Source organism: Drosophila kikkawai, chromosome X (genome assembly GCF_030179895.1).
Source record: "Drosophila kikkawai strain 14028-0561.14 chromosome X, DkikHiC1v2, whole genome shotgun sequence".
Taxonomy (NCBI): Eukaryota; Metazoa; Arthropoda; class Insecta; order Diptera; family Drosophilidae; genus Drosophila; species Drosophila kikkawai.
The window spans coordinates 12307604-12334536 of record NC_091733.1 but is presented as its reverse complement, the minus strand read 5'-3'; the positions used below and the strand labels follow the sequence as shown (position 1 = coordinate 12334536).

The window sequence follows — 26933 nt, the reverse complement described above, 5'->3', positions numbered from 1 at the left end:
CACAGCGCCGGGCACGGGGACTATCGGTAAAACGGTCACACCGAGCGAAACTTGAGCGATAGTTCAGGCGGCAATTAATCGGAAAATGGAAATTCTGGGGAAATTCAAACGGAATTGCAAACTATTTTTGAATAAAATTAAATAATTATATTTAGTAAGCATTTAAATATAGAATTTTTACTTGGATATTTTACCTAATTTTTTTTTATAAAAAAATGTCAACATAATCGATAAGTGTCAACAATTGCCACACCACTAACTGTCACCTAACTATCGATAGCAGCGCCATGCTTGCTCCGCTGCGATTTGAAACTGAACCGTTACTTTTCCGTTTGACAGAAATTTAAATGTAAAACTTAAAACAAACAGAAAAATATTAATAAATGTGAAAATGTCACACAAATCCAATCCACTAAACTTAAACTAAACCCCAACACAGACACAAACCTTAAAAATAAAAAAAATAAAAATAAATATAAATACAAAAAAAATAAAGGTAATAAAAGAGAGAGACCCCCTGAGGACCATGTACTCCAACCAATTTGCCTACACCCGCGAGCGTCGTCGCTTTGGACAGCAATGTCTCTTCCAGGACCGCAACGAGCTGATGGTCAGCATCCATCCCAGCGGCAAGCAGCGCCTCAAGTACATCCTGCGCAATCCCATAGCCATGTCCACCCAGCTGAGCAACCAGACGGCGCTGAGCGTGATGGAAACGGAGAATGTGACGTACGATGAGCGCGGATTGTATCACTACGAGGGCGGGTGGCCCAAGGAGGTGAACCCCCTGGATGAGGAGCAGACGCAGCGCCATCGCAAGAAGGTGGAGCGCGACGATAGCTGGGGCGAGCAGGTCCTCGAGATGATCAAGAAGATGATGGGCGTGGTTGAGCAGAATAATGCCCTCAATATCTATCAGAATTTCTTTGCCGACTTGCCGCCCGAACTGGGCTATGACCTCAAGTTGCCCTTCAAGGCGCGCATCTTGAATGTGTTCCATGATCTTTGGCTGCCTGCGAGGGTGATGACCTCCATTGAATGGATGCCCAACAATAATCGACAGTTTATGGCTCAATTTACCAATCAACCGATGACGTCTTCCAGCGGCGGAGACGCCGAACACCAAAGCAAGATCAAGCAGCGAGTCCGTCTCCTAGCTGAAGAGCCAATTGGCAATGAGAATGGTTTTTATATTTGGGACGTTAAGAATCCGCTGAGGCCGCGCATTACCTACGACTGCCACGAGCCCGTCCAGCTGGCCAAGATCTGTCCCAAGGACGAGGCATACATGGTGGGTGGCACCCATTTGGGGCAGGTCTGCCTGTGGAATACCTTCAGGGGTGGGCAGCCGGTGCGCTCATGCCCCTTGGAGGTGTCCCACCGGGAGGAGACCTCTGCCCTCTGCTGGGTCCACTCCAAGTCTAACACGGAGTTCTATTCGGGTTCGCTGGATGGTTCCATCAAGTACTGGGATACCAGGGATCTGAAGATGCCACTGCAGGAGCTGCTGCTTGAACCGGAACCGCAGGAGCCGCAGTCCAGGATGAATGCACATGGGGTAACGGTGCTGGAATTTGAGTACACCATTCCGGTGCGGTTTATCATCTGCAGCGACATGGGCTATGTCTTTGTGGGCAATCGCAAGGGGATGACTCCCCAGGAGGCTCTCATTAACCACTATCCTTTGTTTGCCGGCCCCATAAGGAGCATCAATCGGAATCCGTTTTTTGTCAAGAACTTCCTGGTCATTGGGGATTGGCGAGCTCGCATCTGGTCGGAGGAGGCTAAGGATGGCCCGAGTACCATGTATTTTCGGAAAAGGAATCAAATTATGTGCGGAGCCTGGAGCACGGGAAGGTGTTCCCTGTTTGTGACCGGGGATATCAAGGGTGTCTTGGATTTCTGGGATCTGCTGCTGCACCAGCGAAAGCCTATACTCTCCATAGACTTTAGGGTGCCCATCAAGAGTGTGGTCTTTCGTCCGGATGGGGATCTGCTGGCCGTTGCTTTGGAGAAAGGAGACACGCAGATCCTAACACTGGACGAGGCCATGCGCACGGCCACTGGCAAGGAGAAGGCTTTAATTGCAGCTGTAGGTTCTCTCACTTGTTAATTAATTATCCTTTACTAATTAATTAATTCCCTTAGATGTTCGAGCGTGAGATCTCGCGCAGCAAAATCCTGGAAGCTCGCGTCGAGGAGATGAAACTAAAGCGTCGCACAATGCTTCAGGCCGAGGCAGCGCGTCAGGGCCAGGACGGTGTTCCTGATCTTGACCTCGATCCCGACAATCCCGATCAGTTTCTCATGATGATCGAGAGCGATCAGGAGTTCCGCAAGGCCATCAAGGATTTCCAGGACGAGCTGATCAGCGTGGAGCGAAAGCGATCCAAGCGCACTGTCATCATGGAGCGCACTGTCTTCGAGGCACCAGAACTGAACGAGGACAGAGAGTCCATGTTCTTCCCAAGGCAGCAGGTTCCAATTCGAAGTCAGGATAATAAGAGCAGGCAATCAGTGGATCAAAGAAAATCGATTATCTCCAATTAACAAACTTAAAAAGAAGACAGTAGTCTTTAAAAGTCTCTCTCTTATTTACTTTGAAAATTAATTAAAAATTGAGCAAAATTTAATAAGTAATTACATTGCCTACCACCTATCGAGTTGCCCATCGCACTTAATAATTAAATCGATTTATTTTACTATGCAATAAATCATATTTAATAACACACTGTATAAACCTAGGACCGGCAGGCGTCACTTGATCCCAGGGATGTTAGAGCCAGTTGGGAATTATAAGTGCAAATGTGTGAGAATAATCGAAAAATCGATCTTATTTTTAATTTTTAAATCGAAAACTCTCTTTTATTACCAAAACTTCTTCAAAATCGTAAAAGAACCCACAAATACTCACCCATTTAAGTGAAATCATAACACAAAACCACATTTTATCACTCTAGGGAGTACTCTTTGGAGTCTTTTATTAAGACGAAAAAAAAAAAACAAAAAATATAAACAATTAGCCCGTCAACGCTCGCCTTTAATTAAGTAACAACCTTTTTAACAGCTAAATTACCTTGCTAAACTCACTTTCCATACGGCAATTAGCTGCAGCAATTAAAAGGAGATAATAATTACACAAAAGTAGTAGTAGTAGTAGTAGTCGTTGTTGTTGTTCTTGTAGTTATTATAAAAAAAAAACAATGTTAAAGCTTTATGACCTACAGCGGAAGCAGCACTAAAACCCAGGAATCCTCAGTGCTCCTCTCTAGAGCTTGTCGGTGTCGACGCCCGTGTCTAGAAAGTCGTTCACCAGACGCATCGCCTTGCGTGGGATCAGGCGGCCGATCTTTTCCACACCCACAAAATGACGGGGAATGGCGGCCTCCTCCAGGCCCTGGCGCTGGGCCTCGATAATGGAGGCGGCGGCCGTATCGGCAGAGATCAGTTTGAACAGTTTGGGGAAGCGGTAGCGGGGGTTCTTGCACAGACCCGTGTCAATCATGTAGGGGAAGATGGTGGTCAGCTTGACCTGGAGAAAAGAGAGTTAACGGTATTAGAATATTGATATCGAAAATATCGATTTATTCATCGACACCATCCCTTTTCGTCAAAAAACTAATACATTATTGATATATCGATTTTATCTAGAATTAAACTTCAACTCACATTATTTTGTGGATTCTTGTGACGCAGCTCCTCGGCCAGGGCAGCCATGTAGCCGCGAACGGCAAACTTGGTGCCGCAATAGGGCACCAGGTTGATTAGTCCAAAGAGTCCAGCGCACGAGGACAAAGCCACAATGCTGCCCTCGTTGCGCTCCACCATGTCGGGCAAGAAGGACTGGATCATCCAGAAATGCGACAGCACATTGATGTCATACATCAGACGAATCTCGTTCTCGGTATGCTCCAGCAGGGGATGGCAGGGCATAATGCCGGCATTGTTGACCACCACATGAACGAATCCATGCTCCTTGCGCACCTTCTGGGCCAGCTCTACGAGTTCCTCCCGCTTGGTCACATTGCAGGTATAGCCGTAAGCCTTGCCGCCGCTCTTCTGGATCTCCTTCACCGTCTGGTTGTTGGTCTGCTCATTCACATCCCAGCAGATGACGGTGGCCCCCAGCTTGGCGTACTGCTGGGCCATATGCTTGCCCATGCCATGGCCAGTGCCGGTGATTAGGACCACCTTGCCGCCGACATTCTCCAGGGGAGCAGGCCTGAACAGGTTGACTATAGCCTCGACAATGGCAATCCAGAATTTGACGATCAGCATTACAATGTCCACGACCAGGAGGACGATGTTGTAGATGTCTGTGCTGTTGCCATTGTTGTTGCTGCTGCTGTTGCCAGCACTGGAAATTGAGAGAGAATAATATTTTACAAAATATTGATACATTTTATATATAACTCTTTTTTGATAGAAAATTGAAAGTACCATACACTCGAAAAAATGTGTACTTTAAAATACATGGGTCCTAAAGAAAGCCTATTTTTATACCCTTGCAGGGTATTATAATTTCAGTCAGAAGTTTGCAACGCAGTGAAGGAGACCTTTCCGACCCTATAAAGTATATATATTCTTGATTAGCATCAACAGCCGAGTCGATCTAGCCATGTCCGTCTGTCCGTCTGTCCGTTTCTACGCAAACTAGTCCCTCAGTTTTAAAGCTATCTGAATGAAACTTTGCATATAGTCTTCTATATGCTCTCACTGCTATATATGCCGGATCGGACGACTATATCATATAGCTCCCATACAAATGATCGATAAATTTTTAGAAACAAAATTTTAACTTGGCTGTTTATCAACATTTTTGCACCATTTTTCAGATATGGCCATTTTATATTATTTCAGAGTTTTGGTAAATATTTTATAAAAATCGGACAACTATATCATATAGCTGCCATAGAAGCGATCGGTAAATGTATAAAATATGTAAAGCTGGGAATGTAAAACTGTAACTGTCAACTGTAAGCATAATAAGTATAGGTTAAATGTAATGAAACTCTGTTTTTTTGAGTGTTGTCAGTATTATAATCTATAATATAAACATCAAAACCATCTGCAACGGCATACCGAAGTTAGCTTCCTTTCTTGTTAATTTTAAAATAATCAAGAAGTTTTTTAATATAAAAAATCAGATTTTAATAAAATCATTTTATAATACAAAATAATATTTTTCGAAGTGAAGGAATCATTTTCGACCCCATAAACCATATATATTCTTGATCAGCATCAACAGGGGAATCTTTCTAGATATGTCCGGAAGAAATCGATTTTTTGGCCATTTTTGCAAAATTTTTTCATTAAAATTAGCAAAAATGGCCAAAAATTTTGATTTCTTAAAATTTTAAATTTGGTATGCAATTTTTTTAGGCTTATAAAAACTAACACAAAACCGCTTTCCGAATCGAATTTAATGCATTTTTGGCTTATTTATGATATATTTTAATTTTAACCTGCAAGGGTATACAAACTTTGGCTGGCCAAAGTTAGTTTTCTTTCTTGTTGCCTGTATTTTTGGAAATTCTTATTTAAAAATAAAGCCAAAGGAGAGTCACCTTAGATTTAAGGACAATTTTGAATGATTTAAGAAAACATTGAGTTACTTTAAGCGTAAATAACTATATAACTAAATTAGATGTGCATTTAATGCAAATGGTAATTCATCTTTTTTTTCACTTAACTTTTTATGTGGAGACTGTGACATTGAACCCGGGCTAAACCATTTGGCTAAGTGTGTTAATTAAGCTGATGGGTGATACTATATACATACATACATATATAAGTTTATATTTATTTAGTAAGTACATGTGTAGAACTTGAAGTGCTTCAACTGCCATTACCTGAATCACCTTTAAACTGATTGACCCCTTGAGGTAATCCCTTGTTTAGGATAATTGCAACATTTCTTCAACTTGTTACATTTTATATAGTATGTAGATTATATATATATATATTTTTTCAAATTAGATCAACAACAAAGCTAAGCAACCAGAAAACAAATATTAAATATTATATTAGAATTTAAAATATTTTTAAATATTAAAAATTAAAAGAGGTACTAGAATAACCTATATTTTATTTTATTTAATATACTACATTACCTTTAAAATATAAATAATACCTCAAAAATATTATTTAATATTTAATAATATATATATTTAATATTAATAAATATTTTGTAGGTATAATTTGTATTTTAGAACTAATAGAGTATATAAAATATAAAAATATATTGCTAATTCTAATACCTCTGGGTTTTTCATATTTTTCCTTTTTTTTTTTTTTGTATAAAAATCATATTTCTATATGGAAAACCATATATGTATATATTTGTTTTGTGGGCTCTTTTTGTGGAAAGTGCGTGCTGATGCTAGTTTTGACCCTTGATCCAAGCATCATTATTATAAAAACAATAAAACCAAACTGGAGTGAAGTGGAGCGGAATGTGAGTCTGGGTCTGGCCCAATCCGGCAAGTCCAACTCTTGCATGACCAGAGCCATCACATCACATCATTTGGGATGTGCGTGTGTGTGGAGCTTATCGCCATGTCGAGTGACCTTTTTGGCATCCTCAGTTCAGGCTTCTCCATAGCTCTGCTTACACGGTGAAAAAATATTCTATGAAAATATTTTCTAACAAATTTAGAGTCTATAAAAGGTCATCTAAAAAAAACGAGGCTCTGGTTAAAGGTTTTGTTTAGGTATTACAAAAAAACATAAGCAAAGTAAACTTTAAGCTTTAATCTTTTTAGTTTTACGATTTAATTTAATTTTTATTATAGAATACAATTTTTTTTTAATGTGTTTATTTTTGAGTGCTGGGTCTGGGAAAAGTGGGTGTTCAGCGCTTTTTCCCAGCTCTCGTTTTCATGTTTTCTCTAATTACACTGTTTGCCGGCATTGCAGCTGCGTGCCTCGATCATGGTCAGATATTACGACATCTAGTCCAGTAAATATATATATATATATATATATATATATATATATATACGATCGTGCCACTCCCGCACTTCTGGAATGCTATTTATAAACACACCTTCTGACTCTCGCCGAAAGCGTGCCGATACCGATGAAAGCCGTGTTGTTACCAAGAAAAATGCAATTAATTAGCTTAACCCCAGGGTGGACTGAAATAGGGTGTTTTTACTCAAAATAAAGTTAAGAGAAATTTTATTTGAATTATTTTGAATATAAAGGGTATCTTAAAAAGGTGTTGAGTAAACAATTAATTGAATTCTAGGTTATTTTCGATACTTTTTATGCTTTTTTGATACATCGAGAAGATATAATCAAAACAAAAAGAAAATCAATGGAAAAACCAGGCGATTTACAGTCACTTTAAAAATTATATTGTATATAAAATTAATTTAGCTGAAGTTTGGGGTAGATTTTTTAAGAGTTTGGCTTTTTAAAAGACTTGGAAAATTCAACCGAGCCATTTTCGATAAATTCGATATATTTTAAGTATATTTCAATATACATTTATCGATATTTAAATAAAAAATGAGAAACCACATAAATAGGTCCTGTAAATTCAACCAAGAAGTCAAAGATAACCATACCCTTTCTAGGTGGGAAACCGTTTTCGATAAATTCGATATATTTAAAATGTTTAATTCGATATACATTTCTTGATATTTTTCTAAAAAATCAGAATTATGAAATTCTCTTTTCCTAGTCTTAAATAATTTTTTATTATTTATTTTATTTTTTATTATTAATTATTTCTCTTTTAAAATTGCATTATAAAAGCTTCAAGGCGACTCTTAGGTATATTTAAAGCCCCTTCAAACTCCCAATTTCTGGTCTTAAAATCTGGTAAAGTTTTTGTTTTAAACAGTCGGTTTTTTTTTAAGCTTTAAGATAGATAAAACCTTTTGGTTCCACGCATAACTAAACACGATCTTTGGGTTGAACTTGATCTGCAGCTAAAGGGTTATTTTGGGAGTTGTTCTTAGGATGGTCAAAGGTGGTAATCCACGATTGCAATGGATGATGTATCTGTACCAAGCAAATGAGGTGTTTTCTGGAGCACCTGCTTGAACCCTGCTCCTGGGGAGGTGGCTTCTGGGTGGCTGATAAGAGCCCAGCTATCGCTTATGGCAATTTTTTAATGGCCCCTAATGTGAATGTGTTCCATTGATAAGGCATTGATAGTGCTGCTCTCACTCTCACTCTCTTTCTCACTGGCTGTTTTGTTGCCAACAGCTCTAGTTTATATATATATATATATGTATATTGTCAACACTGACCTTTGCGACACTTTGGTCATTTTTGAAAGATTTCTGCTCGAAAAGGATTTTCCGAAAAGGATCTTGGGAGACCTGTTTTTGGTGGCAAACCGTTAGCGGCTGTTAACGAATTCAAACTGAAAATTGTACAGCTAAGTAAACACCGCACTACGCACCGCTCCGTGCCGCCGGTCGTATAAGTTATTATTTCAAATCTACACACACAGAGAGGCCCAGATACTCGCTCGTACTTTCAGATACACTACACTACTCATAGATACAGATACAGCTACAGCTACAATGGCAACGGCAACGGCGACAGCGACTGCGACAGAGCGTTCTATAAACATTGCTCCGACACATGTTCATCCAAACCGATCCGATCCGATCTATATGGAACGAGACCCCAGTTCCGCTGGGTAGGGGTGCTCCAGTGTCTGTGTGTGTGTGCGTTAATCAGGGTCCGATAGTAATAATACCAAGACTAAAAATGATATGCATGTCATATAAAAATACACACAGCACACACACACACAGAGTTATCCCACAGATGGAGAGATACTTTAGAGATTTGATATAGAGAATAGGGGTCTCCCCCTAGATCATTTGGCTCTCTCAGCATGATGAATCGGAAATGGAGAAGATAAGGACTTGGCTGCAGTCTGATCTTTAACCCTTCCTATAGAACCCTTTCAAAGCAAGCTAATCTCCTAGAATCTAGAGGTATTCATAAGCAAATGCTTTGGGGGGTTTCAAGATATTTTTTATTTTATTTATAGAATATTTTGTCATGCCATAGAGATGCAGAGAAGTTGCTTAAAAACACAGAGGAACTCTAATGAGGATGTTTATTTATATATATACTACTTTACAAGTTTAGAACTTCTGTTCTATAATAAATACTTTAACCTTTTAAAATAAACCCTCAAAAAAAACCCTATTTTACCCGTACAGTTGACCCCTTTGATCATAGCTAATCTGAAGCTACGATTAGATTGGCAGGTTCGCGGGTTTATATAAAACTTTTAGAATTTATAGCTAATATAAGTTATATATTAATAATTTATATCTCTTAAATATATAATAATATATATAAGAAAAAGTTTAAAACCAGTACAGTTGACCCCTTTGATCCTGGCTAATCTGAAGTTTTGATTAGATTGGCAGTTCCAAGGATCTGCCAACTCACCGTGATGAATCAGTTTGCGCAAAAAGAAAAAGTTTGTGGGTCAAAGTATGACTACCCCCGAGAACTCACTCTTTCCAAATCGATAAGCGATAAGCGAGATTAGTCAGTAGAGAAAATATATACAAAAAAAAACAAGAAATACTACAAAATTGCAATCACTCTTTTACACGTAAACCTATAAAGTATGTTCTGTATACAAGTTGCAGTTCTATATCTTGTTTACATAGTATTTACGTTAGGGATACGTCATATTGCGGATCAACAAAGTGGTCAAGTACCAGCCGGTCTTTCCATATAATTAATTAATTAACTAATACAGACAAGTTGGGGCGATTTACTGTTTCAAGTCAATATAGAATGGGTTACTTCCAATTTGAAAATTACCTTTAATTAACCCATTAAATGTTAAACAGATAAGATTGATCCATAAAGGTTAACGATTACGATTTCGATTATTTGTTATTTAATTTATATTTTTTATAGTTTATTTAGAAGATTGAAATGTAAAATATAATATTAAGTCAGTTAATCGGATATAAACTTTAAGGCGCCGCCAAGGGCATCCTCCTCCTTTCCGGCCTCTCGAACTGGGACACCTTGTGGCAAGGTTTGCCCACATTCCGGTTCTCCGATGCGACCCGATCCGATCTGGTCCACCTTCCATTTGAGTGAAATGCCAGCAAGGTGAGGTGAGAGGACGGGCAAAGCACAGGCGAATGGGGAAACCCAATGAAATAAAACAATGCCGCCGAATGGGTCTAGCTTTGGGCGTTGCATGAATGCATCCAATAGATAAACAAGATTCGTGACAATTGCGATACCCAGTTCTCAGCTGTGGGTTCTCAGTTCTCATTTCTCGCTTCTCACTTCTCAGTTCTGGATTTCTGCGTGTGGACGCGGCTGGCTAATCGAATAAATTAGCTCGCATTACCGCAGCGCTTGACTGGCTTATTGTTTTGCATAAATTTCGGTATGATCGCCTCCGAAGTGCAGCCGTCAGATGCAGTGCATCTGTATCCGTGTCCATGCATCTCTCAGGGGCGGCATCCCAATGTGGATACGTGCCAATTACAGCCAATATGTGTGTCTGGGTCGGGGTCACCTTCTGAACGGATCGGATCCGATCTGGAGCCCCCGGATCGTTAGCCAGTTAGCTAAACACTGCAATTTGCCGTTACTGTATAAGAACACTGGGCGAAAAAATGTAGTCAAATATATTTTATTGGGGAAATGTTTTTTTGGGAATTTATAACACAAAGAAATACATTTATATATTATATAAATAGCAAATACATAAAAAAATATTTATGCTTACCTATAATTTATAAAAAAATAAATAACAAATAAATAATAAATAAAATTTAAGCAAAAATTTACATAAAGCCTCATAACTCGGCCAAAAATGCATGAAATTCAATTCGGAAAGCTGTTCTGAGTTTTGATGAAATACTTACCTATATTTTCGAAAATATTTAATCAAAAATTGGCGGAAATCCTCATAACCTTATAAAAATAGCTAGATGAGCATCACTGGCAGTTAGTGCGATGCCATTTTGTTCCAATAATGCAAAAATAGCTAGATGAGCATCACTGGGAGCTAATGAGATGCCATTTTCCACCAATAATGCAAAAATAGCTAGATGAGCATCACTGGCGGTTAGTGAAATGCCATTTTCTATCAATAATGCAAAAAATAGCTAGATGAGCATCACTGATGCACATGCGCATCACTGCCATTAAGCCTGATTTTTTTGCCCCCCAATATTGCAATATAGCCAGATGAGCATCACTGATGCTCATGAGCATCACTGATGCAAGTGAGCAAAAATTTCCATCCAATTTGGCCGTTTCCCAAACTGGGGTAACAGGCGAACAGAAACCAGCAGCAAGCAACTGAAAACTGGTATAAACTGTTATAAAAACGTTTGGGCAAAATTAATAATTGGTATAAACTGTTATATTTCATTTTATGCATTTATACCTATTTGTTGCCGACAACAACCACTTGATTGCAAAAACAACCCCCTTACAACAACATCCCTACAGCAGCCCATCCAAATTTCCAAACATTTCCATGCAAATTGCCCGTTTCCCAAACTGGGGTAACAGGCGAACAGAAATCAGCAGCAAGCAACTGAAAACTGGTATAAATAGTTATAAAAAGTCCAAGTTTCGAACCATTTTAAAATCGGCGCGAGTAAGCTAAGACTCAAACCTTTTGAATCCAAATTTTGCCTTTATTTTACAACTGCACCTGGGCACACTGATACTGATCGTCGTTAAATTCAAATTTGGCAGTTAAAATATTTTAAAAAAATGTAAAAAATTCAGAAAAAAACGTAAAGAAATACAAAAAAAAAATCAGAAAAAAATTAAATTTTTAGATTTTGACTTTTTAAATATTAGAATTTTGCTAAATGCATTGCTTTGAAATTGATAAGCTGAACCGAAAAATAAATGAAACGATGCCCCACTTGTTGTATTTGGTAGCAGTTTTTATTTAAAAGTTTTATGTATAACAATATATATAGCATATAGTATATACAACGTGATTCTTTATAAAATTAGGTACTAGAGTTTCATATATAATTATAGCTATTAAGTACTATGTATAACTCTGGCTCTCTTCCTGGCTCCTTCTTCCTCGTTTCTCGTTTCTCCTTCCACCTTTTTCCAAACCTTTGGAATAAATTAAAGGACTAAAATGTACACATAATGAAAACAAAACAGATGATCCAAAAGCTAATATCTCGTGTGGGGAGAGAGAACGTGCTGGAGAGAGTGTAGAGCGAAAGGGATATAGAAGACGACGGGATGAGTCTATGCTACATAAATATGTGGACAAGAAATAGATAACATGACATAAATGGGGGTATAAATAATCGGAAATGGACGGAGCTGGGGTGCGTGGGCATAGATGGACTTAGGCGAGGCGTTTCTTTCGACTGGCGCCTCGAAGGACATGGACACCACCAAGGACAGGAAGTAGGAAGCCACCGTAAGACCGAAGAAGATGACGTCCTGCAAGGAAAATAATACCCTTTATAAATAACACAATTCCCGAACTAATCCCTCCAATAACTCACCATCAGATCCCCGCCCAGATGCGTCCAAATTCAACGCCATGGAACGGATGACAATGGGATGCACCAGGTAAGCACAGTAGGTGACGCGGGAGAAGGGATACAGGCAGGGCGCCGATAGCAGCGAGTTGATATAGCCGCAATATCCCGTGGAGCAGGCAATGGTAATCCAGGCCAGCGACATGGCCCAGGCCGAGTGGCTTAAAAGTGTGACAAATCCGCTCGATACAGGCCAAAGACCAGCACAAAGAGATTCAGCATGGCCAGGAACCAGGCACTGGCCACCGTCAGCTTGGGCAGACGGATTTTGCAGTTCGTCCGGAACAGAATCCAGCCGACGGCCATGTCGATCTGGTAGGGACCCAGGCGGGTCCAGGGCTTGTCGTAGATCTTGTCAAACATAGCCAGCGGATAGTCCGTATTGGGTCGATGGTTGTTGGCGAACGCAATCACAGCGGTGGTGATCCAAGACAGAACCAGGAACACCAGCGTGGTAATGGCCGACAGCTTAAAGTGGCGGACGCCCACGATCAGAATAATGGCTCCAATCATATAGAATTGAGTGTCATTGGCCAGATACCAACTTCCATGCACTGCAAAGAAATAAGGGGGATATTCAACTGTTTCCATCGCTAAACATCCCTAGCCATGCACTCACCATCTCATCCACAGGGAACAGCGTGTTGATATACAGGATATTCCGCCACCAATAGTCCGGGCAGGTGATGTGATCCATGGTCGGCGGATCAAAGATCGAGTAGGTGGCCAGATACTTCATGGTTACCTGAACCACGCCCAGCACAAATAGATAGGGTGCCGTTAGCCGCATAAATCTGTATGCCACCAGGCCCAGGAAGTGTGCTGTTCCGGCGGTGAACTCATTGGCGCCCTTGCTCAGCTTATTCAGCTTGCCCTTGGCATTCGTCCGGAAGTAGATGTACGAGATGAGGAAGCCGCTGATGAAGAAGAACGTGCCCACGCTGAACGGGCAATTGGTGATGGCCTGGAAGAAGAAGTTCTGCTCCACCTCCTTGCGCATCTCCATGTTGTCCGAGTACTTGAAGACCACGATGCATGTGTGGCCAAGGATTACCCAGGCCATGCTGAAGGCTCGCAGTCCATGGATGCAGGGCATGGTGTCGGCACCCACATTCCTATCGCAGATGGCATTAAAGTTCGTAATGGCCAAGAAGGAGAGCAGGAGCTCCGAGCAGATGCACAACTTCTCCGGCTCGTGGAGATGTCCCTCCAGGTGCTCGTCATGAAATTTTCCGAAAATTGACCAAATATAAATTTAAAAAAAATTATATATCTAATATGCAGATTTATTAACATTATAAAAACTAACATAAAAATGCTTTCCGATTTGAATTTAATAAATTTTTGGCTTAGTTATGGATTTTTTAAGTTTTGATTTTCCCAAAAATTATAAAAAAAATATATATAACCCCTTTTTCAGAATAAATAAAATAAAAAAATAATAAAATTTTTATAAATTTCACTTAGTTCTGAATAATTTTCCTTTTAATATTTTTTGGTAGCAGTGCATTTGTATCTTTTTCCGTATCTGTTACGGGGTCTCTAGTTCAAGTTGGACTTGCATTAATATAAACCCCATAGCATTTGTTTATACACTTATATAGTATATATACTTGCAAAAAAAATACATTTTATTGCGCCACACAATTATCATAAACTATTTCGAGAAGTGAGGGTACAAATGAGAACATTCAGAGTTATTATAAATGTATCTTAAAGATTGTATCTTGTATCTTGGAATTCTTACTTTTATTTTCTTCTATTATTTGATGTTATATATTTAATAATTAATATTTATAACAAATACACACACAAATTTAATGAAATTTTATTTAAATACATTTTCCAAAAAGAAATAGCTCCCAGCTCAGACCTGCAGAGTGGAGAAGAAGGAGACGACGGCGCTGTCCGTGGGCAGGCACTGGCCAAAGGCCTCAATGAGCAGCGGCTCCGCGGTGACGGTGCCCATGAAGTCCTCCATGGAGACCTGTTCCAGGATACTCAAAGCTTAAATTAAGCCACAAGGAGGGGACAAGAGGTGCAGCACTCACCTTGCCATCCTTATCTAGATCAAACTTCTTCAGCACAATCTCCACCAGATCCTTGACACCCTCGTCCGGGTCCTCGTCCTGCGGCTGCTTAATCAGGCAGTTCCTAAGTAACGTGAACATTTCATCCTTGGTGATGAAGCCATCGGTGTTGAGATCATACACCCGGAAGCAAAAAGCCGCCTTTTCCGCCGCCGTGCCGCGCAAGAAGGTCGACAGGCCAATCAGCCAGCCCTCGAGGCGCAGAGGCAGACCCTCGTGGGCCTTGTCCCAGCTGCAGAAGATGCGCTCCATCAGGATCTCCTCGGTGACAATGTCGAAGGTGCTGTGCAACAGCTCTCGGAAAACGATGCGATCGATGCCCTAGGTAGGTGGAGTGTAACAGAGGATTGGGTTAATTAATTAACTAATTTATTAAATTACAAAAAGTAAAAGAAAAACATAATAATACAATTTAACATACATTTTTTAGACAATAATTAATAACAAATTAATAAATAATTAATTAATAAATAATTAATTAATAAATATATAATAAATAATTAATAAATAAGTAATTAATAAATAATTAATTAAGAAATAATTAATTAAAAATTAAATCATTTCTAAAGTTTAAGAAAATGTAATTAAAACTATAAGAAATTTAATAAATTAAAACAACAAATAAAACTTACAAAAATTATAAAATGTAAGTACGTAGCTAATTAAATGAAATATAATTAAACTTTTTCTTTAAATAAGTCATAAAATTTAAAGAAAAACAGTGTTAATAAAATTTAAATAAAATTAAAGTAGAAGAACAAATTTGAATTAATTTCATTTAATTTTAACAAAATTAATTAAATTAAAATAAGTCATAAAGATAATTTTAAAAGAAAATTTAAGTAAATTTAAAATGCAGTTAGTGAAAGTCAAAGCAATTTTGTATTACATAATAATACTAATAATTTAAAGAAAAACAGTGTTAATAAAATTTAAATAAAATTAAAGTAGAAGAACAAATTTGAATTAATTTCATTTAATTTTAACAAAATTAATTAAATTAAAATAAGTCATAAAGTCAATAGTAATAATTAATAATTAATTGAATTTAATTTATGGACTAACACTGATATAAAAGCCCAAATATAACCTTACAGAATGCACCAGAATTGTTTTTGTATACATGTTGCTAAGTACCTAAATAAATGTTGCTGAGTAAATGTTGAGCAACATCCTGAGTTGCTGCTGGCAATACAAACATGTTGCCAAGACTTAGCTGGCAACAGCAACTTTATTTTCTCATAACTCTTAAGTTTATTATTAAATTTCACTCAAAACTTTTTTGCTCAAAGCTATAAATTGTTATTGTAAGTAAAAAGATTTATTTTCAACCGAAAAATCAGAGCCATGGCCTACAAGGCCTTACAAAGGCTTTATTTTCTTTATGAACTGTTTTGATTTATTTGATTTGTATTGTATTGTATATATATTTAATATTTAAAAAATATATTTTAACTGAATTGAACCTTTAGGAATGCAGTCAGCAAATTTAAGAGCTCTAGCTCAGAGAATCCTGAAGATCAAAAGGCTTAAACTAATTATTTAATTGTAAAAAAATTGATATATTTATATAAATCTCACCTCCACGGCGGCATGTGGCTTGGCTATGGCTGCACTCGAGGAGCTGGAGGCCAGCGTCTTGGCCGCGTACTGACAGTTGGACACCAGCTTGCGATAGATCCGGCACAAAGCATCCAGCTCATCCCTGCTCAAGGATATCGAGATTATATATTTGTATATAGGAAATCCTTTCAAGGAGAGCCTGGTGTTAGTACTTGGTAAAGCGCGTCTTCTTGCGCAGACTGTCCAGGAGCTTGGGATTGATTTTGCCGCTCAGCTCATCCATCCTCCGTTGCCGCTGTTGCCGTTTGTTCTGCAAGGCAGCCGCCGCGGCCTTCGACTGTTGGTGGCTCGAGTTGCGCTTGCCGCTGGCGAGGAACACGGATACCGTTTTCAGTATGGTTCGACTCGCATGTAGCGTGGATCTGGCGGCGCCTCCGCCACCTCCGCCGGCTGTTGTTGCCACTGTTGCTGTGGGTGCTGCACCACCTCCGCCTCCTGTTCCTGCTCCGCCTGCTGCTGCTTGGGGTGTCGGTGTTGGCGAACGACCCTTGCCGGCGGCGCCCGCCTTGCCTGCACAAAAAAAAAAAAAAAAAATACAAAAAAATAGAAAGAGAAACACAAATTGTCAGTTACATATACACCTCCTCCTCCTCCCACGCCACTTGGGTGCGTGTCTCTGTGGGTTTGCTACTTTATGTGTCAAAGTCGACACGCTCACCCGCCGGGCTCCCAGCTCCCCCAGCGCTTCTTCTGGAGAGCAGGAGCCGAAGCCCAAGCCAGAAAAGCCCTTCAACTATGTAATGTGGAGCACAGAGCAAACAAAAGGCCTGGAAATGCAAATGCGGGGCTTTCATACCCGCCGGAAACCCATTCGGAGCCCATCGAAATGGGTAATAGCGTTCACATTCTGCCCATAAATTGTTTCGGCGACTTAAATACACTGAAAGAAATCTATTTCGAGGAGGAAATTAAGTGGAAAAAAGCTACTTAAGAGGTAGAACATACAAGACTCTCAAAGGTCTCTGTAAAAAACCAATTTTGAATAACAAGTTTTTATAAGGTAACCATAAAACCTATAAATTATAATAGGTTGTTTTTAAATAAATCTTAATTTAATATAAATATCACTGGCTGAAAAAAAATATATAGAAATATAAATAATATAATATATCTATAGTAAATAGTAATAAATAATTCTCATAATAAAAAGCACCAATTTAAAATCATTTACAATGTGCTTAAAAGTATGCTATACCAATTTGCAGGTTCCAAATTTAGTTAATCCTTCAGCTTAAACCTAGCTTTTTACTTTAATTTAATAAATTTAAAAAAAAAGGAAAATAATAAGTTTGAGGAGTTCCTTCTTCTTGGAAATCCTATAAAATATTGTAAGTTATTTTTAAATAAATCTTAATTAATTGAAATATTATTTAAGAATAATGTAGAAAAAAATATATAATAATACTATAATAATAAAAAATAATAAATATTTTTCACATTTCTAAAAAAAAAACACACACCTCTTTAAAACCCCTTAAAAATGTGCTTAAAAGTATGCAATGCAATTTATTAGGTACCGAATTCAGTTGAAATCCCTCGGCTTAAACCTTTCCTTTTAATTTAAAGATTTGAAAATTGAATGAAATATAAGAGAAAATTAAATTCTTTTTTTTCAGCTGTTTAAGGACATTCTTTCTCCGATTTCTGTGAGTACACTCATTTGCTGTTGTGTTCACTTTGATTTCAATCTGTAGTCGTACTTTTCGCCTCCCCACTATTGTTTTGTTGTCTCGTGCTCCTTTGTGAGCCTTCGAGCCTTGGAGAAAAAATGCTATTATCTAGTGATTACCCGTATAAGTAGCGGGGTTTCCCCGTTCCCCGATTTCTTTTGCCCCAAAGGCACTATAATTTTATTAGCATTTCCATTTGCCATTGTTGTGGGCCCATCGGCGGGGCATGCATGCTATAGGACACACGTCTGTCTAGGCCCGTTCCCATGTGCCGCATACGGTATATCCTATAATTTGTTGATATCGGTTGCCAAGAAGGGTTTTAGCTCTGGGCTCCCTCTTTCTAAGCTCGACCACTGTTAAGGCAAACAAATCAAAAATTTTTGGACCTGGCAGTCCGTCAAAATAAAAGGGCTGCAGTCTCTGCACTCTCTCTGCCTCCTGGCTGCAATTTCCTGTGCCAGGACATGTACGGAACATGTACCATATGACAGGCAGGCCTGGACGACGGGCCATGTCCTTTTTGGCCGCCAATGATTGCTTCAGTCGCGATTGGCAAGCCAAAGGCAAGGATCCTGTGTTCCTGGACTCTTTCTCTCTCAGTGGAATTTTGGAAAGTGTTTAGTACTTTAATTTTTAATTTATTTATGCAGTAAAATATTTTGCCCCATTTATATACTTTAAACACTTTTTTGTTGTTGTTTTGCTTAGCAACGATAAATCAATAGTCGATTTTCCACAAAACTTAAACATATTTTCTTTATAAAATATTATATAGAGAAATATCGTGAAGGCTTTGGCAACATTTTGGACTCCAGAAAAGTGTAGCTTCTGAAGGGAATTTCATGTTAATTAATTAAAAGTAAGTACTTCAAACAGGAAATACTAATAAATACTAATATATTTATTTTCAGACTTTTGCAGTGAGCTTACAAGAATGACAGTATTATCTGTACTAAAAAACAGCTTTGATTTTATAAATCATTTAAAAATGGTGCCCAAACGTAGGCCTGTGGCACTTGTAATTATATTTGAAATCCACAAAGCTATGCCTCTAGGCTTTAAAGCAATTAACCGAGAAACTTTTGAAATTCCTGCAACCAGAAAGGAATTCCCCCAACAAAGCCCCCTAGAAAACTGGCAAAACTTCAACTATTTTGTATTCCCTTTGAATTTGGGGCTGGCCAAGGCTGCTACCCAATTGCTAGGGCAATTGTCGAACCTTCAAAAGTAATTACAATCCACACTGACACACACACACACACACACACACACAGACACAGACACAGACACAGACGAAATGTTGTTTTTTATAGATCTTTAAAGTAGATACCCATGGTCGGTCTGCTCCTGGCTCCTGACTGCCGTTGTTGTTGTTGTTGTTTTGATTGCGCGATTAACTCCACGCAGGAGCGTTAAAACCGTGTCCCTCGGCCCTTGGGCCAAAACGAAAAAAGCCAAGGAATCAACAAACAAAATATAGAGCGCGCCTTTCAGTTTAGTTTCCAAGGCGAAGACAGGTCCTTGAAGGAGGTGGCGGTGGAGTTGGACCTAGGTAAAGGTATATAAAGGTAACCGTGCCAGTCTATTTTTGAGGCCAGAAACACCAAAACTTATTGACAAAACAGGGCCAAGAAGCGACTTTTGGCCACCGCATTCCAAACAAAGACAGTGAAAGATGAGTAACGGCATACGAAGGATGTCTTGAAAGAGAGGCAGAGAGAGAGCCACAAATATTATAATTTAACAATAAAAAATCTCTGAAAAAAGTTAATAAATAAAAAATCAACATACTTTCATACTTTGTACTGGGGTTTATGTAGAAAACTTTATATTTACAAATTTTTCAAGCTCATTCTTGTCTTGTCCTGCAGGATCTTTTGGCACAATCGCTTACCTCTTCACTTTCATTTGGAAAAAAAGTATCAACGGTTTCTTTTTAGTGTTTTTTTTTTTCTTTTGTTTCCTCTTTTATTTGTTAGATTTCACTTTTGTTTTGTAACAACATATTTGTTCTTTTATATTTTTTCTGTTTTTTTTTTGTTTTTCCTCCGACTTCTTCGATTGCTTGAATTACGTTTTAATTATTGTGTGTCCTGATAGATAGATAGAATCAGCATATATAGGCGCGTGTGTAACTTATATACAACTATCAGATAGATTACTCTGTTCATTAATTCTGTTTCTGTTCGACTTAGGCGTAAGTATTGTTATAATGTTGTGTTTTTCTTTTCTTTTTTTTTAGTACACAGTACAGTAATGTCTATATATGTCTGCACTTTGATTTGATTTCTTCAGTTAAGTTTAAACCCGCAGCGTACTAACCCAGTTCCAGATTCAGATCGGTTTCGTTTAACAATTTGGATTGGGATTTTCGGGCTAATAATTATAATTATTATTAAAATAAAATTAAAAAAAATATATATATATATTAAAATAAACAAGTGTTAATTTTGGCTTAAACACGGTGTGACATAAGTTAGGACATACGAGTTATTGCATTTAATTACACGTTCAATTCGAAATCCTATTTTAAAACATTACATAATAACCGTACAATATAATATTAATTAACAAGAAAATGAACTGCAACGTTTATTCTGTTCCACGGCTTCCTTTCTCTAAGATTTGTCTTGGTTATATCTTAAATCATTTTCGCAGGGCCAAGGCTGCTTAGTCAAATGGTTTTTGGGGGGATGTTTTTCTCCTTAGTTTAAACAGTTACAAATTTTGAATAATATTACAAGTGAACACACAGAGATTGAAACAGAGAGAGAGAGAAAGAGAGACGAGACGTAACATTTAAATTGAAATATTCTACGAAGCGAACATAATTATAATCTTAACCCTCTTGGCCCCAAAAAGTCACTTATTGTTCATAGATTATTTTGGAAAGCGGCTATCGAGGGTTAAGGCAAAGCGAACTTTGTCTAGATCCTTCAGTGGATGCAACTGGATTTTGGATTGTTGTTATTGGTTGTGTGTTCTGGTACTTTTTGATCCTTAAAACTCTTTAGAACTCCTATTGAACGATGGAACGAGGTCTGAACAAAGCCAAAAGCACATCGTCTTATTCATTATACATTATTCCTTATTCATTATTCTTTATATTGCATGTGTCTGTGTGTCTGTGCACTTACTATAACCATGTTTCCATCTTAAATTGTTTGTTTGTTTCCACTTCGTTTCTGTAAGTTCCTTGCTTTGCTCTGTTACAATTCTTCCAACCTTGCTCCAATCTTAGCTTTTGTTTTTTATCATTTGTTATCCTTGTTAACAGCTACTGATGGCTAAAACTAAGAGTTTTCAAATCTTGTTTTCCGTTTTACGTTCCGCTTACATTTAGGTAAATGCATACATATAGTATGTGTATATACGTACATATATATATGCATTGTGTGTATATATAGTGTATCTATATATTTATATATATATATTATATTTATATATATATATATTTATATGTATGCATGTGCGTGTGTGCACGCTACATCATCGAATCACTTTCTAGCTTAAAATCCAAATCATTTATCAATTAAATCGATATATATATATATATATATGCTATTTATATATATATATATAAATATCTATATATATATATATATATATATATATATATATATATATATATATTGTAGCTTGTTTTCTGAAAGTGAGAGGGATTTATCCTTTTCCTTTGTATATATATTAGGCTGTTGTCAGTGTTAGTGTTAGCGGTAGATCCTTTGTTGGCTGCTGCTGGCATTCCAACCGATATTATAACTCCATATCCCTGGCCTCATCCTCACTATAATCGGACATACTCGACTCACTGTCACTGCTCTCACGCTCCTGCTGCGCTGCCCGCAACGCATCTTCGGTGGCATAACGCTGCACATAGTCCGCCACCTTGCGATGATACTCCTCCGGCTCGTGCAGGTACAAAGCGGCCGCATCCCGATTGAGCGGATCGACCGGGTTGGGATATGTGAGCAGCTGGGGCAAGAACGATTCAAAGATGTTCGATAGATCGTACAGCGCAGTCCAGGCCTGATTAATCACATCCAAACAAACGGTCCCAGATGACTCGTCAATATTCGGATGATAGATCTTGTTCACAAACCCAATGCTGGGCGATTTGAAGGGATAGTTATCGGGCAGGTAGACGCGCACCTTCCACACGCCGCCCTCGTACGGCGTCTCTGTGGGTCCAAAGAACTTGACATGGAACTCGTTAAGGCCGCCCAGGATGGTGACCTCGTGCTTCGATTCAATCAGCTTGATCACATCGTTGTCCATGCGACGCTTTCCGGCACTCGGCGAGGACATTTTTGTAGCTTACGTGGGATGGGGACTGGGAGCTGGGACTTGCAGTTGGGCTTTTGATTGGTTTTGGTTTTGATTTGGTGTGGACTCGTCGTTGTCTTTTTTTTTTTCGTTAAGGCTAAGGCGGTATATTTCTGTTAAGGTATATTGCTATTATGGTTCCTCTGTCCACTTCCTGGTGCTCTTCGTCGTCTGCTGCTCCACCGCTGACTGCGAACGCATCCGCATCCGTCAACTCTCACTGGCAGGGTCCAGAACGAAAGAGTTGCCTGCAAGGAGAAACAAAAAACTTATAAGAATGGACATTCTGAGGAGTATATATTAATATATTAAACAATATTAAAAAAAATTAAATTGATCAATTTAATTTAAATTTAAGTTATTAAACCTTCTTTCGACGTCGAACTTATTTTTAAAATGTTGCCTACTTTACAAAATACCCTGATAACACACAAAAAAAAAAGGCGCGAAATACACATCCTTGAAATATGAATATGTCCTTGTTCCGATTTTACCCCTTAGTAAGCCTTGGTGAGCTTCCAAATTCAAAGGTAGTTTCGAAATTCAATTCAAATATAGATTCTAAATCGAAAATATTCAACTTGACTTTCGATTATAAGCCATTTCTCTTCCGATTCCTGTTCCGATGCGATATAAAGGATGTCGCGTTGCCTTCTGAGTTGCTCAGTTATCTATATACATATATATATTTATATTCATGGTTATGTAGGTCACCAAGCTGAGCGAATCTCTTTTGCACTCACTGCACTGGTGGAAATGCATACTTGGCCTAAATGAGGAAACTATGTCAGCAATCTGTGACGTCGTATCTTAAGCCACTCTCTCTCTCTCTTTACCTCGCTCCCAACTACGTCATTGCCATTTGCAAAAATTAGTGTCCTTCGAAAGGGATCTGCTAACCGGAATTATGCTGCATACCTTCGGGATACCGTTAAGCTCGCCAACCAACCGTTGCTCTGGGTGATGCCGTTTCAATTTCAATTTCCTTTTCCAGTGGGGCGCGAAAGGAGCGAATGGAGTGGAGTGAAGTGGGGGCGATGACGGAGCTCAGATGGTTTGGTGGCTGTTGTTTTCAAACAAGCTCAGCTGTTTAATGTTGTTGCTCGCTCGACAGTCAAACAGCAGGAGGGAGAGAGAAAGAGAGAAAGGCGCGAAAGAGAGTGGGCATGAGAGAGCAGACGAGAGAGAGGCCCCACAATCATCTTGAAATCAACAAATGTACCGTGGGCCTCAAGGAGGTGGTAGCCTTGTTATCCTGTTATTCCTATTGACCAGACTTACTAGGATTATGACTCAATTTAATAGAATATTGGAATTTTGTAATCTTAAAACATACCCTATGTTTCAATATAATAATTTCAGCAATAAGGTTATCCTTAAAATTACAAATAAAAATGGGAAATTGAAAAGGCTTTGACTTAAGGGCTGGGCACTTTACTCGATCATATTCAGCTAGGTGACAAAATTGATTCACAGTGCCATCTGCCTACTATCCCCCATTCCATGGCTCGCTCTCTCTCTCTCTCTCTTCATCGCCTTTGCATCACCCACTTCTCCCGCTCTGGGATGAGCTAATTCTGCTGTTACTTCGCTCTCCACTCTCTTGCACTTTGCGTGTGTGTGCGCTTGTGGTGCTTTTGCTTGTACCCGAGCTCCCCCGTCTTCCCGTCTCTTTCTAGCCCCCCATCACATCAAAAATCTTTCCGTTTCTGTCTTTGCCACGGTTTGGCTTCGTTAGTTTAACAAATTGTGAAATTCTCTTTCGATTTCTGTATAGCCTCCGACTGTTGTGTGTGTGCATCTGTGTGCGTATGTGGAGATTACTGTTATTGTGGCTTCACTGTACGCAATAAGCGAGGTATTACTGTTCGGGCTCCATTTTGCCCTTGTTGTCGCTATTACTATTGGCTTTGGTTTTTTGTCTGAGTGTGTGACAATGATGCGCCCACATGGAATATCAACAATAACAAAAAAATAAAAATAAAAATAAATAAATGCGAGTCAGCTGGCATTTGAAAGAACAGTTTGTTTTTGTCGCAGTCAATTTCTATTTAATAATTATTTAAATTTGAAAAGCACACAAAGAATATCGAGTAACGTTTCTTATCAAAACCACACAGCACACTGCACACACACATGCACACTTACGTTCAGCATTTTGTTTTTTTAGTTATGAAAAACATAGTTATACATTTTGGTTATTTACTTGCAACTGCTGTGTTCGTTGGGGCTGTTATTGTTGCTGTTGCTGCTGCCTCTCCGCCTCCCTTATGCATATAGGAGCGCTGCCTGTGTGTGTGTGTGTGTGTGTGTGTTTTCGCTCGTTTTGTTGTCTACTTCAACTAGTTACTGAAAATTAACTGGCAACAGAGTTTCGAGCCCCCAAAGCAGAAAGCAGAAAGCAGCGCACGTTGGAGCAACGCCAGCAGAGGCAGAGCCAGAGCCAGCATGAAGCAGAGAGCGACAATCAGGAGAGCAAGCGCAAAGCAGAGAGTGCGAGGGAGTGAGGGCGTCAGGGAGCGGGAGGAGGAAGAGGGTCGCGATGCCAGTGCAGTGTACTCCCCACCCCAGTCCGTCCTCTCCCTCGCACGCCCAGGCAAAGCCAAATCATAATAACAAAGCGATGGGCAGCAGAGAGGGACAGCGACCGAGAGCAGGGAAAAGAAAACCAAAGCAAAGTGAAGCAAAGCAAAGAAAAGCTATAATCAAGGACAGCTGTAAAATGCAGCAAGGCAAAGCCACAAAAACAAAAGCTAAAGAAAGAAATGAGGAATAACAGCAGGGCAACGGATAGGATGGAGAGGCCAAAGCCGAAGTGGCGATGCCCTTCAAAAGTGCACGTGTGTGTGGGGCCTAGCAACAAAAGACCCACCACACATCACAATTGAACGAGGTCAAAATGCAACGGTTTAGCGAAGGGTTAAAAATAAAGCCAAACCAAATCAAGGCAAAGCCAAAAACAAAGCCAAAATTAGGGAGACATCTTTGGAGGTGTTTTTGCAACACACACTGGCATACACACAATGCCTATTGGGTCATTGACTGCAAGTGTGCGAGAAGGGACCGTTACATGTATTTGTGGGGCCAAAAATTTAGCAAATGAGTTTTTACTCCGCATTTCAACACATTTAATTGTACGTGGTGATAAGATTTTTAAAACGCAAAAGCAAAGGAGCGGGGCGGAGGAAAGCACACAACGCAATAAGCAAAGTGCGTAGTTTTCGGGGAGGTGGAGTGGGGGGTGCTGTGGTGCGCGAAAGGGATGGCAATATCACAACAAAGAAATGTTGCACTTAACGGTAGTTAAAGAGCACGACAAACACTTCGATAGGGCATTTGACTAACGGGAAAAAACCGAAATAGAGCGAAAACCAATTGGCAAAGCCAACGCTATTGACATGCATTGCAAATCGAAGTTTGCTTTTGATTTGCAAAATTACAGGGATAGAGCGAGGTGGGAAGAGGAATGGCTGGTAGTGGGTGCAAGTGGTAATGGAAGTGGAAGCGGGACGGAGATGGAAAACATTCACAGCTGTGCGGGGGTCAAGCTGCCATTGTTGTTGTCGCATTCTCACACACACACTCAGACTCAAGCGCGCACAGACACAAAGAGGCTTTTACTCATATGTATATACATAAATGTACATATATGAAATGCAGTAATTCTATTTTTCATCAAACAATTATACATACATATACACACACGCACTCGCGTGTATTTGTCTGTCGTATATTCTGTACCTTTTTATTTTGATTTCTCTTTTATGTGTATTTCTGTGCTCGCTGCGCTGTATATTCTGTTGTTGTTTTGCTGTTGTTGCTGCCTCCTCCGTTCTCGCTGCTCTTGTTGTTGCTGTTTTTGTAGTCGCGGATGCTGCTGGCGGCCGCCTTCGATTTTTACGCTTTGATATTTCCTCTCCACATTCCCTTTTGCACCGATCGCGATCTGTGCATTTTCTTGGTCTTTGCTTCGTCCTCCTCCACCAACCAGTGTTGCCAATTTAGCTTTTCCCACTATATCGGCGTGTTTCAAAACCTAAATATAACGATACTTTTTGCCCAAATATCGAAATCGCCATATTTTTGTTTGATATTTTCCTTGGTCACTCTGAACTTCAAAGTAAAATGTCAAAACACAGTTTTACACGCTTGGGGTCGAATTCTCGTTTTTGGGGTCGAATTCTCGTTTTGGGGTAGAATTCTCGTGTAGAGTGTAAAAATGTAAGTATATCAAAATACCGAAATCTCGATATTTGGTATTTTCTCCTTGGTCACTCTGAACTTCAAAGTAAAATGTCAAAACACAGTTTTACACGCTTGGGGTCGAATTCTCGTGTAGAATGTAGAGTGTTCGAGAGCGAACAACATAGACTTCGGCAGCCTTCGGCAGCACCTTCGGCTCCGTTGCAACCGAACCGAGAGAGAGAATGTGTTCGACGAACGTGTTTGAATGTGCTATCATCAAAATTTGCTGGCTATTTCTAGCTTTTTTCGAAGTTGGGTTTAGCTTTTTCAAGCCCCAAAGAGTTGGCAACACCAACGCAACTAGAGCCAGGGTGACCGCGCCGATAACGATAGGAAAATACCACCCAGCCAAAAAATACCATAATACACCATTTTCAGCTCGAATGTTCACACTTTCAGTATTTTAACAACTCGAACTATCG

The 26933-nt window shown here is 39.2% G+C and overlaps 5 protein-coding genes across 6 annotated transcripts; 1 reads left to right on the top strand and 4 right to left on the bottom strand.

The window, feature by feature from the left end:
- Positions 1-373: 373 nt before the first annotated feature.
- Positions 374-2678, top strand: LOC108074236 (dynein intermediate chain 3, ciliary). Its single transcript, XM_017166179.3, has 2 exons — positions 374-2092; positions 2149-2678. The coding sequence occupies exons 1-2, from the start codon at positions 527-529 to the stop codon at positions 2548-2550; spliced, it is 1968 nt and encodes a 655-aa protein (XP_017021668.1). The 5' UTR covers positions 374-526; the 3' UTR covers positions 2551-2678.
- A 268-nt stretch (positions 2679-2946) lies between these two features.
- On the bottom strand, positions 2947-8423 carry Ldsdh1 (Lipid droplet subset dehydrogenase 1). The gene is made up of 3 exons (XM_017166231.3): positions 8265-8423; positions 3670-4357; positions 2947-3532 (listed from the first exon to the last, which is right to left on the bottom strand). The coding sequence occupies exons 1-3, from the start codon at positions 8282-8284 to the stop codon at positions 3269-3271; spliced, it is 972 nt and encodes a 323-aa protein (XP_017021720.1). The 5' UTR covers positions 8285-8423; the 3' UTR covers positions 2947-3268.
- A 4293-nt stretch (positions 8424-12716) lies between these two features.
- Positions 12717-13560, bottom strand: LOC138929230 (nose resistant to fluoxetine protein 6-like). Its single transcript, XM_070288553.1, has 2 exons — positions 13170-13560; positions 12717-13108 (listed from the first exon to the last, which is right to left on the bottom strand). Exons 1-2 carry the CDS (start codon positions 13558-13560, stop codon positions 12717-12719), a joined length of 783 nt encoding a protein of 260 aa, XP_070144654.1.
- An 853-nt stretch (positions 13561-14413) lies between these two features.
- LOC108074203 (calaxin) lies at positions 14414-20241 on the bottom strand. The gene is made up of 5 exons (XM_070288110.1): positions 19271-20241; positions 16420-16777; positions 16226-16349; positions 14606-14965; positions 14414-14541 (listed from the first exon to the last, which is right to left on the bottom strand). Exons 1-5 carry the CDS (start codon positions 19272-19274, stop codon positions 14422-14424), a joined length of 966 nt encoding a protein of 321 aa, XP_070144211.1. The 5' UTR covers positions 19275-20241; the 3' UTR covers positions 14414-14421.
- A 171-nt stretch (positions 20242-20412) lies between these two features.
- UbcE2H (ubiquitin conjugating enzyme E2H) lies at positions 20413-26273 on the bottom strand. Of its 2 annotated transcripts, none has more exons than XM_017166222.3 (2): positions 26008-26273; positions 20413-22514 (listed from the first exon to the last, which is right to left on the bottom strand). In XM_017166222.3, exon 2 carries the CDS (start codon positions 22246-22248, stop codon positions 21697-21699), a length of 552 nt encoding a protein of 183 aa, XP_017021711.1. In that variant the 5' UTR covers positions 22249-22514; positions 26008-26273; the 3' UTR covers positions 20413-21696. The 2 variants fall into 2 exon arrangements, with proteins under 2 accessions (XP_017021711.1, XP_017021712.1); XM_017166223.3 differs by lacking the exon at positions 26008-26273 and adding an exon at positions 24473-24627.
- Between the last annotated feature and the right edge of the window lie 660 nt (positions 26274-26933).